This window comes from Nannospalax galili, unplaced genomic scaffold (genome assembly GCF_000622305.1).
Source record: "Nannospalax galili isolate Female #2095 unplaced genomic scaffold, S.galili_v1.0 scaffold1144, whole genome shotgun sequence".
NCBI lineage: Eukaryota > Metazoa > Chordata > Mammalia > Rodentia > Spalacidae > Nannospalax > Nannospalax galili.
The window spans coordinates 957,399-968,873 of NW_008351634.1; the positions used below are offsets into that span (position 1 = coordinate 957,399).

General features: G+C 39.9%; 1 protein-coding gene across 2 annotated transcripts in view; it reads left to right on the forward strand.

The window, feature by feature from the left end:
* The window catches only part of Optn (optineurin), a 66,908-nt gene that overhangs the window by 10,689 nt on the left and 44,744 nt on the right, over positions 1-11,475 (forward strand). For both annotated transcript variants that reach the window (XM_008848533.3, XM_008848535.3), the window contains exons 3-4: positions 487-689; positions 5,790-5,972. In XM_008848533.3, coding sequence (XP_008846755.1) covers positions 487-689; positions 5,790-5,972 — 386 coding nt within the window. The remainder of the gene's footprint in view (positions 1-486; positions 690-5,789; positions 5,973-11,475) is intronic.

Consider the following 11,475-nt stretch of genomic DNA (forward strand, 5'->3'; position numbering starts at 1 on the left):
ATATCAAGCCATGGCTAATCAAATGTAATCAAAGAATAATAAGATTTTGCTCAGTCTTCAGGTCATTAATAGGAATTTATGTTCCCAAATCAGTTTTATTTGGGGAATTTTGCTGTTGTTTTGAGACAGTGTCTCCTATAGACCAGGATGGCATCCAGCTCACCATGAAGCTGTGACTGGCAGTGAACTCCTGACCCTCCTACCTCTTGCCTCCCAAGTGCTGGGATTACAGGCATGAGCCTCTGTGCCCTGGCCTTTCTTGTGACCTTTAAGGACTTTCAATGATATTAGGCGTTCTAGCTTTATCTGTGAGCAAACTCTACTCACCTCACTGTAGTCTTTTGTGCTGGTATACTCAGCCCAGGCCACATACAGCATATTTAGATGCCGAGCCCCAGAGCATTGATATGGGCAAAGTCCCTTTTCCATGAAATTCCATTCATTCTCCTAGCCTGTGACTCCTCCCTCTCTCTAAACCCCAAACAGAAGCCATGAAGCTAAATAATCAAACTATGAAGGGGCGATTTGAGGAGCTTTCTGCCTGGACAGAGAAGCAGAAGGAGGAACGCCAGTTATTTGAGACACAGAGCAAAGAGGCTAAGGAGCGCCTGATGGCCTTGAGTGATGAAAATGAGAAATTGAAAGAAGAGCTTGTAAGACTAAAAGAGAAAACAGAAAGACCACTGGAGGTGAGTAGGTGGATCAACTGTGATTTTTGTTTTCTTAATGTATGCAATAGAATCTTAGGATCTGGACACTTAGATCAAAACTTTCCATTATTTAGGCTGAACTGGTGTTAGAAGAAATATTTTTGCTGGAGACACTGGTTGTAATTTTAAGGCTCATGTATAATCTCTGTTGGGGAAAGAAATGTATAAGGTCAGGGCTGGGGAGATGACTTAGTTGGTAAAGTGCCATGCAGGCATAAGGATCTGAGTTCAAATGAAAACCACCCACAGAAAAGCCAAGTACAGTGGCTTATAACCCCGGCACTGGGGAAAAGGAGACTGCCAGATCCCTGAAGCTCATTGGCCAGCCAGCCTAGCTTAGTGGATGAGCTCCAGGTTCAGGGAGAGGTTCAGTATCTCAAGAGGTCCTGGAGAGTAATGGAGAAAGACACACCTCTGGCCTACACACACACACACACACACACACACACACACACACACACCCTTTCACATACACATGCACATACCTACATGAACGTGTACATATACCATACACAGGTATACACTAAAAATAAAGTCAGAAAAGAAAAAAGAAAATTGTGAGGCTGTTTGTGGTCAAAAGAACATTATAAACCAGGTGACATGGCTCACACCATAATCCTAGCACTTTGGAGACTGAGGCAGGTAGATTGAGAGCTGGAAGCCAGCCTATGCCACATAGTGAGTTATAGCAAAAAACCCTTTGTCTCGAAAAAAAAAAAAAAATCAGTGTTTTGTATTCATTAAAAGTGGCAGGTGAGCCAGGCATGGTGGTTCATGCCTTTAATCCCAGCACTTGGGAGGCAGAAGGAGGTAGATCTCTGTGAGTTCAAGGCCAGCCTGGTCTCCATAGCGAATCCAGGCCAGCTGTGTCAAAAAGACAAAAAAAAAAAAAAAAAACCTGGTAGGTGAACCTCTACCTAGAACCAATCCAATTGTTAGTTCTTATTTTATATATCTTTGATATAAAACTACGTTTTTAAAAACTTTACCTCAGAACCTGGGCATGGTAGCTTACACCTTTAGTCCCAGGACTTGGGAGGCAGAAGCAGGAGGATCTTTGTGAGATCAAGGCCAGCCTGGTCTACATAGTGAGTTCCAGGCCATCTGGGGCTACAGGGAGACCCTGTCTCACACACACACACACACACACACACACACACACACACACACACACTGCACCTCAGAATGTGTACTTCTGGGGTTGGGGAGATGGCTTAATAGTTAAAGTGTTTGCTACACAAGTGTGAAGACTAGAATTCAAATCCCAGAACCCACATAAATGCCAAGTAGACATGATTCCAGACTTAGAAGCTGGAAATGGATCCCCAGAGCAAGCTGGCTAGCAAGACTAGCCATATCCATGAGCTCTGGATTTGATTGAGAGACCCTGCCTTAATGAATAAGGTGCAGGAGTGATCAGGGATGATTTCCAACATCAACCTCAGGCCTTCACATATACTCCCACAGGTACACACATATGCATGCATACCCACATGTGTGCACCCATACACATGCAAAAATGTACAACACATGCACATGTGAAAATGGGAAAAGAAAAACAAGAAGCAGTGTTTACTTTCTGACCTTGTCCTTTATCTCAGCCTTAAATAGTGATTATTCCCTTTACAAGTTGCTTTTGAAAAATGACATGGCAGTGCTATGTTGTGATCTGGGATCCTGGCTATAGGGTTGAGGTGGTGAAAGAAGAAAATGGTCACATTTTGGTTGACTCAAAGATCCTGTGGAATGTGTTCATTCCCAAGAGTGGATGTCTAAGGTGCTGCTAAAGAGCAAACCAGAGGACGTTTGACCCCTGCGGGCCCTCCAGGGTTCCTCGGGTATTGTTTAAGTGACATCCCTGACTATTTCCTTCCAGACTTTGTACTTAACCTTTTAGAGAATGGAGCACTGGTTTTGTTCAGGCAAGGTTTGTTCACATATTAATGATTCTTTTTCTTGAGCCTATACCTTGAACTTTGTTGATCTCTATTTTTCCATGGATTGATAAAAATGGAAACAATGAAATAAAATGGACAGAAAATAATTGAAAAGGAGAATGATGTAGAATAATCTAAAGCATGAAGTTACCTAGGAAAATACTGTTTCTATCAGTGGTCTTTTTTTTCCCATATATGTATGGCGGGAGGTTGCATACATGTACATGTGGAGGCCAGAGGGCAACCTCAAGTGTCATCCTCAGGAAGGCTATCCACCTCTTTTTATTTTGTTTTGTTTTGTCTTGTCTTGTTTGTAAATTTTTAATTGCATTTTTGTGAATTTCATACAGAACATCTTAATCTTTGTACCCCCTTCCCCACTGGTCCCTCTCATAGCCCCCCCCCCCACCGCAATTCAAACATTCTGTCAATTGGGTTAAGGGCTATCATCTTCCCAGCCGTCTCTCAGTGCAAGTTCATCCACTGAGGTCTAGTCAGCCTATCTGGAGTCCCTCCCTTTAAGAAGATCAGCTCTTCTTCACCCAGCAGTAATCAGCTGCCAATAATTCTTTGGCTAAGATTGGGCCTGCTGTCCGTTTCCACAGTCTTGTGCTGGATTTTTGTCTGCTTGAGTTTGCATGGGTCTTGTGCATGCTGACACCATTGATATAGGTTCTTGTAAGAGTGATCCTAGGAGCCTCTAGGACTCTATTTCCACATGGTCATGCACCTCCTCCCTGACTCTTACAATCTTTGTGTGCCCTTTTCTGCAGTGGTTCCTGAGCCCTGGGTGAGTATCTACCTCTTTTTAAACAATCTTTCAGTTGCCTGAAGCTCACCAATTAGGCTACACTGGCTAGCCAGTGAGCCCCATGCATTCTTCTGTCTTTGCTTCAGTATTGACAGGATTATAAGCATGCAACACTGCACTCAGATTTATTTATTTATTTATTTATTTATTTATTTATTTATTTATTTATTTTTATTTATTTATTTATTTATTTTATTTACAGGATCATGCTATTGAGGCCTGGTTGGCCTGGAACTTGCTATGTAGCCCAGACTAGCCTTGAACTCTTGATTATCTTGCCTCTGCCTCCTAACTACTGGGAGTAAAGGTATGTACCAAAAAAAAAAAAAAAAAAAAAAAGCGTGTACCATCATGCCAGGGCACATACCACAAACACATCTAGAAGTGTGCTTTGCTAATGTCCCAGGAATAATCCAGTTAAATTGAGAATCAAGATTAACCATCACACTTAGACAGTAGGAGGCACAATATATGAAAATACAAAGAATTGTATTCCGTGAAGGCCAATGGTGAGAGGTCAAAAGGGATAATAGATGGTGATGGTGGAACTGAGATAGAGATCAGGAAGATAGCCCATGGTAGTTTTAGTCCAGGAAAGGAATGGAAAGATTTTCAGTACTAAAATAAAAGGAAATTTAATCTAATCTTACAAAATGGATTCATGATTTCCCATAGAGAACTGAGAGATCCTTGTAATTTTGGAAATGAAAATTAGCCTGATAATGTGAGATTCTAATGTTATGGCCTGCTATTCATAGTCCTCTGACACTTGTTTAAAGCTCTGTTTCCTACCCTTGTATCAAATATGTGTTGTAGCATCTTACTTGTTCCAGGTCAGCTGGGGCTACAGGGAGACCCTGTCTCAAAAAGACATTGCAACAAGGTGAACTCAGCACACGTGACAGTATTTATTGCTGATTTTATATCAGCTGAAATTTAACTTTTTTATACCTTTCAATTTAACATTTTCTTATTTCGCCCAGATTTGGTTTTGGCAATTTTACAACAACATAGAGTAGTCTGCCCAGCAGCTAGCGTGCTAGGAAAACTGGAGGCCTTTTAAGTTAAATCCTTAGTGCTTTGGCTTCTAACTATATGTGATGAGTGCGGGGGCTGTGAGGGCAAGTGGGCACTTGTGGGAGGGAAAAAAAATAGAAGGTTTTATTAAAACAGCTTTTGGCCCTTGTTTTCTGGAATTTTGAACTATAGCATCTGAGTCTTCCACTACCAAAGACTGGATATTTTCATGATAATCATTCTAGTGTGCTGTGGAAGCCTATCTTTCTTGACTTGAAGTTATTTTAAATTTCTGTTATTTGACTACAAGATAATGTAAACAGCTTTCTTTCTTTTCCCCATGTAGCTCTGTGGATTGAACATAAGGCCTCACACATCTGACACAAGCTACTCCTCAGCCCCCCAAATTTCCATTTTATCTGTGTGTGTGTGTGTGTGTGTGTGTGTGTGTGTGTGTCTTTTTGAGACGGGGTCTCTTTGTAACCCCAACTGGTCTGGAACTCGCTATGTAGACCAGACTGGCCTCAGTCTCACAAAGATAGGCCTGCCTCTGCCTCCCAAGTGCTGGGATTAAAGGTGTGTGCCACCATAACTAGTTCCAAACTTCCATTTTAAATATGTCAAAATAAGTTTTCAAATAAGAGGTAAAATCTTCTACTTGAAGCATGGGAGACAAAGATGTTAGAAAATTACCTCACCTAAAACTGAGCATGGGGCTGGGGAGATAGCATAGCCAATAAAGTGTTGAGGACCTGAGTTCAGTCCCAGAATACACATAAAAAAAGCCAGGCATGGTGATGTGTAATCCCAGTCCTGGGGAGGTAGAGACAAGCAGATTCCTGGAGGTAACTGCCAGCCAGACTAATCTATTTGGCAAGCTCTAGGCCAATGAGAGACCCTGTCTCAAAAACATAATGACAAAAAAAGTTGGATGGCACCTGAGACGTGATGCCCGAGGTTGTCTTCTGGTCACCACATACGCACACCTGTGCATACACACACACACACACACACACACACACACACACATATGAGAACACACACATACATATACATGCACATACACAAAATAAAACAATAAAATAATGGTGGTACATGCCTGTAATACTAGCACTTGAGAAGTAGAGGTAAGAAGAGCCAAAGTTCAAGGCCATTCTCAGCTGTGAGTTCTAGACCAGACTGGGCTACATTATATGATGCTTAAAAAATAAGAATGAAAAGAGGAAAAAAGAAAACAACAAAGGAAAACAACATTGTGATGTGGACAGCTATGGAGTTTGATGACAGTCCCTTGCTTTGATTTGTCTTCTCCAGGACCCTACATTTGGCGCCAGGCTTCCGAAGGCAGACCCAGAGCAAGAAGTGGGGCAGCTGAAGACCCAGGTGGTGCGTCTTCGGGCTGAGAAGGCAGACCTGCTGGGCATCATCTCTGAACTGCAACTTAAGCTCACCTCCAGCAGCTCCTCAGAGGACTCCTTCGTTGAAATCAGGATGACTGTAAGTTTGGGTTGTTTTCAAATGAACCAACTTCAAGACCTTGACACACATGGAACAAACAGCAAAGGCAAATACTAGGTGATTACAGAGTAGCAGATAAATTGGCTTCTGTTTTTAAGAGTTTAATGCCTAACAAGGGTTGTCCTAGCTGAAATGAAAAAAATCAGAGCAGTTTTATAACAAAATATCTGATCTTTCTTCCATCCAACTTGTCCTCAGAAATTGGACACTTTTTGTGACTGATCAGAAAACTAAAACAAAACAGGCAAAAAATAAGAAAACCCACAAGCATGAACTTTCGTTTTTTTTCAAACCAAGTCTCAAAGCTGGCTTGAGCAGTTCACTTATGTGAGCAGAATTATGGTCAAATGTAGTAAATGAGTGACTTTGTAATCATCTTTAAAAAATTATTGAGTATCTTTATTTTGTGTGTTGTTGTATGTGTGTGAGAGAACGAGAATGTCATTGCACATGTGTAGCAGTCAGGGGACAGCTTGCATTAGTTGGTTCTCTCCTTCTACCATATGGGTCCCAGAGATTGAACTCAAGTCCTCAGGTTTGGTGGCAAGTGCCTTAATCTGCTGAACCATCTCACCAGTCCTTAAACACTTTTATAAAAAAATATTTTTTATTTATTTTTTTTATTTTATGTGTATGAATGTTATGCCTGCATGTTGGTAAGTGCACCCATGTCATGCAGTGCCCACAAAGGACGGAAGAGGCTGTTGGACCCCCTGGAACTGGAGTCATGGACAGTTGTTAGCTGCCATGTGGGTGCTGGGATTCGAACCGAGTCTTCTGCTAGAAGTGTTCTTAACTGCTGAGCCCTCTCTCCAGCCCGTTAAACACCTTTTAATAATATTTAATAGACTCTTTTCAAAGTTTAGTGAGGAACTGTGATCAATAAACATGGTAAGAGGGACCAGTGAGATCGCTCAGCAGGTTAAGGTACTTGCCCCTTAAGCTTAGCAACCTGAGTTTGATCCTGGAACCTGGAAGGAGAGAACCAACTCCATAGAGTTGTCTTCTGATCATCATATGTGCTCCATGGCTCACATGCCCACATACATATATCGTGTGCATGTCCCCTACAAACAAAGTTTTAAATGATAAGAGATACTAGGAGGGTAGCTTTATTGGTAAGAGTGCTTGCTCAGCATACTTGAAGCCCTGGGTGTTAGAAAATGTTAGATCCAGATTGACCAGGGTGAAGTGAAAATGAAAGATGAGAGACCAGCCCTCGGAGTAGATGGCTCCTTACTAAGAACAATGAAGATGATGAGGGTTTCTCTATGGGATTTGAACCTGCGCCCTCAGCCACAGTATATGGGCTGCTTATAAGGGTTGGAGGATCGGGAAAGGGGGAGGGGAAGGGTTATTTTCAAAGTTCAATGTAAGTACCGGTGACATGATTTGGAAGTTTGAGACTTAGGGACTGTTATTTGTTTTCCTAGTCTCTGGGTTTGTGGTTTTATGCAGTCCTGTGTTGGATATTAGCTCAGATCTGAGGTTTACCTGAGATTTACTCAACCCAGTATGGGGCGCTTTGGAAGTGAGTTCAGAGCCCCCCCTTTTATTTTTGGTCTTTTTGAGACAGGGTCTCCCTGTAGCCCCAGCTGTCACTATGTAGGCCAGGCTGGCCTTGAACTCACAGAGATCCTCCTGCCTCTGCCTCCCGAGTGCTGGGATTAAAGGAGTGTGCCACCATATCCGGCTTCAGGGCCCTTTTAAATCCAGGCATTTATCCATCACTAGATTCATTCCTCAGCACCACATAAATGAGTGTGATGGTACAAGCCTGTAATCCCAGCACTCAGGAGGTAGAGGCAAGAGACTCAGAAGTTCAAAGTCATCACCAACTACATACTGAATTCAAGACCAGCCTGAGACACATGAGACCTTGTCAGAGATTGGGGAGAAGGGGGTGAAAGAAGGAAGAGCAGAGTTGCTCTGGAAGTAGGTTGAAAATTAGCTATTCTTTTCCTCCCTTCTAGGAGCCACTTCTCAGGACCTTCTGGGAACAGTTTGAAGCCAGTACTGTCAAATTTAAATGTTGTTCAACCTAAATGAATTGTCAAGTGAGGAGTTATTCACTGATTCCAGAACTCTTGTGAGGTGTCCTTTCAGTATCTGGGTGTGTGCAGTACTGTGACAGAGCAAAACAAGTAGATAAGCCTTGGAGAGACTGTCCTTTAGTGCTACTAAGAATGATGGAAGTGAAGGCAAAAACCACACCAGGATAAAGTCCTCTGTAATAGAGTTTGTCATGTGAACGTTGCCAAAATACACATCTAATATAGGAAAAGAGATCAGCTAAAAGAGAGAAATGTAGTTCATAGATAAAGTCAAGGAGTGGAGAACAACTTGCAAAAACAAAACAAAACCCTAAACTACTAGGTATATCTGAAATATTTAGTGTGAGACTTCCTTATTCACTTGCTGCTCTAAAGATTAGTAGAGTTGGAAAATGGCCCTTGTTACCATCCATGCCCTCTAAAAAATTTTAGTTGCATGAAGAATGACCAGAATCAAGATTGAAAAGCATACTTTGCCAAGAGTCATTTCTGAAAGCAACTGAAGATGTCCAAAACAGAAAGACATCTGTAAACAGCTGATAAAATTCAGGAAGCCCAAACATCTTATCAGAAATTTCCAAATTTGCCACCCAAATGAGTGATGGGTTATTGTGAGTGTAAATATGCTTCACTTTCCTCCTGTGAGCTGGAAAATTCTGTCCATGACTTAGGAAGAGTATATCCAAAATATTGTTGACACAAAAGCATAACTCTCACCTCAAAGGGGATAAGAGATAGTTTATTCTGGAGCCAAATATGAGTAACCATGGCCCGGGAACACAGATTCAGGTTACCCCAAATTCCATGTTCCAGTGTGGTAACAGTAATGTTATGTTTTTATGAAAACAGAACAAGGAAAAGTCATAAATCAAGAGACTTTTCAAATACATTGGTGGATACATTCAGCAGGCGGGTCATAGCAAAGTTGGGGGTTCCTACTACAGGTGTCTGATGCTATCTGATGACAGCTTTTTGATTGGTGAGACCTGGTGATCTGCTAAGTTAATGCATTTTATTGGTCACATGAATGTTAATTCAGAAACAGAGGTAGGGAGTGTTTGGCTATTTATGGGGTTAAAGGTGTCCCCAGATAATCTGTGAATAGGCTCTGGATCTGCAACATTGCAGACGCTTCACAATCTCCACAGTGATAATCAGTTGGTGAACCTTGCAGGAAGTTCAGTCCAAGGTGCAGGAGTTCTTTTGAGAACTTCCTTTCACATTCCCCCTGTTGGCCAAGCATCACATTTGTGCATTCAGAAGTCATATATTATTTATTCCCAGGCCATCTTAGGAAGACTCATTCCTAGAATCTGATGTAGATGAGGCTCAGTTGTAGGCAAGATAGCAGTCTTCAGGAGAGAGGAATAGCTAGCTGGTAGAGCCAATAAGAAACAAACCCCTGGATCATATCAAAACTATTAGCCAGCATGATCTGGATCTTACTTTTCTTTTGTCGTTTGTATCTGACATAACATTTGTATATGACATACAACAGGATGACTATACTTAACCAAGAACAGTATTGCCTGAGAGTCAATGAAACAGGCACCATTAAAATAAACATTAAAATAAAAATGAGATTGACTATGTCTCCCCCTGTACATAAAGTTATCTGTTCTTTATGAACTATTTTGTTTATATTTAGAATATCAAATAAATCTATTGTTTTCTAATGTTTGGTTTTTCTTTGGATAAGTTAGACCTTATAGCTATAACCTCATGGGGTGACTAGTAGTTCTTATCTGTGTATAATGACTTCATCTGTTTTATTATATTGACACCATACCAGATTTAGTTTGAAAAAAATAAATGAAACATAGAAGAAATTACAAAACAATACAGTAGTCTTCAAACTTCTAAGAAGAATTTTTCATTTATATAACAAGTATTAATAGCATTAATAGAAACAAGAGATCAAACCTGTTAGGAAATCGGAATTTTATAGGTCTTAAAGGCTTAAACACTAATTTTTTTTTAATGATATAGAAATGGAAATTGTCCATTTCCTTATTAGTAAAATATAGCTATTTCTTAATTGTTTTTATCCAGGCTAATTGTACTATATAGGACATTCAATCAAAGAACATTAGTACTTAAACTATAAAATATCATGAATATGTTGATTTTAGAGTGATGTCTTATATAATTAGGATAAGAAGAAATAACCCAAATTTTGGGATATTTCTATCTAGAGAAAATAAGGTTGTAGTTACTTGTTAACACTGCAGTACATTATAGGGCCCTTTTAGTCTAATTGGTTGAATTTGGTTAAAAATATGCATATATACTGTGTATATAATATACAAATATATAATATGTATATACACAAATTTGAATTTGAAAGCTGATCTTTTTATACAAGTTATACTGAATAATTAGGAAAATACATACATATTTTTACACAGAGTAAAAACACTTAAATCTTTTAAACATGAAAACTGGTTGAATACAGTAGGGGTTCTGGGTAAGCATTTGTAACTTAATTTAAGCCAAAATTAGCATTGTTTTAGGACTATACTAAAGGCATTATTAGGTATTAGAAGCCGTTAAAAATAGCAGTCTTAAGGAACAAAACATTGAGAGAAATGTTCAGTTACTTGGGGTACTTGATTGTCAGTTAATTGAAGATGAGTCCCACCCAGTATCTCTGAAGTCTACATGAATGAGACCTTTAGATGAAGTTGGTACATGAGACTCTTGAAGTTCATCTCCTTGAATTTTGTAGTACAGGAGTAGGTTAGAAGCATCTGGAAACAGTCTTTACTCTCCAATTGGAGTGTTTTATGTGATGGTTCTTTTTTCAGTTGATGAAATCCTCTGAATTTCTTTATCCTTTAAGGAATATTCTGCAACTAATTTTGAATTTTTAGTAATCATATTTATTTTATTATTATTTTTTATTTTATGTGTATGAGTGTATTGCCTGCATATATATGAGTGCACCCGTGTCATGCAATGCCATGGAGGTCAGAAGAGGGCCCCGGATTCCCCTGGAACTGGAGTCAAGGATGGTTCATAGCCTCCATGTGGGTGCTGGGAATCAAACCCAGGTCCTGTGCAAGAGCACTCAGTTGTCTAAACTGCTGAGCCATCTCTCCAGCCCCTGGTAATTGTATTTAAAAGTCCTTGTTTTTCTAAGCAAATTAACTTTTAAGAAAACCTTTTGTTGTTGTAACTAATACTAAAGCATTAATTTTTCCTCAGGGTATTGAATTTTGACCTTAAAAATTTAATAACATTTATATTATAACCAATTATAATTCTACTTTCTTTAAGTTCAATTTTTAAAAATATGTTCTACAATATACTGATTAATTTTGTTGTTGTTTTTTGGTCTTTTTGAGACAGGGTCTCCCTGTAGCCCCAGCTGTCCTGGAACTCACTATGTAGACCAGGCTAGCCTCAAACTCACAGAGATCCACCTG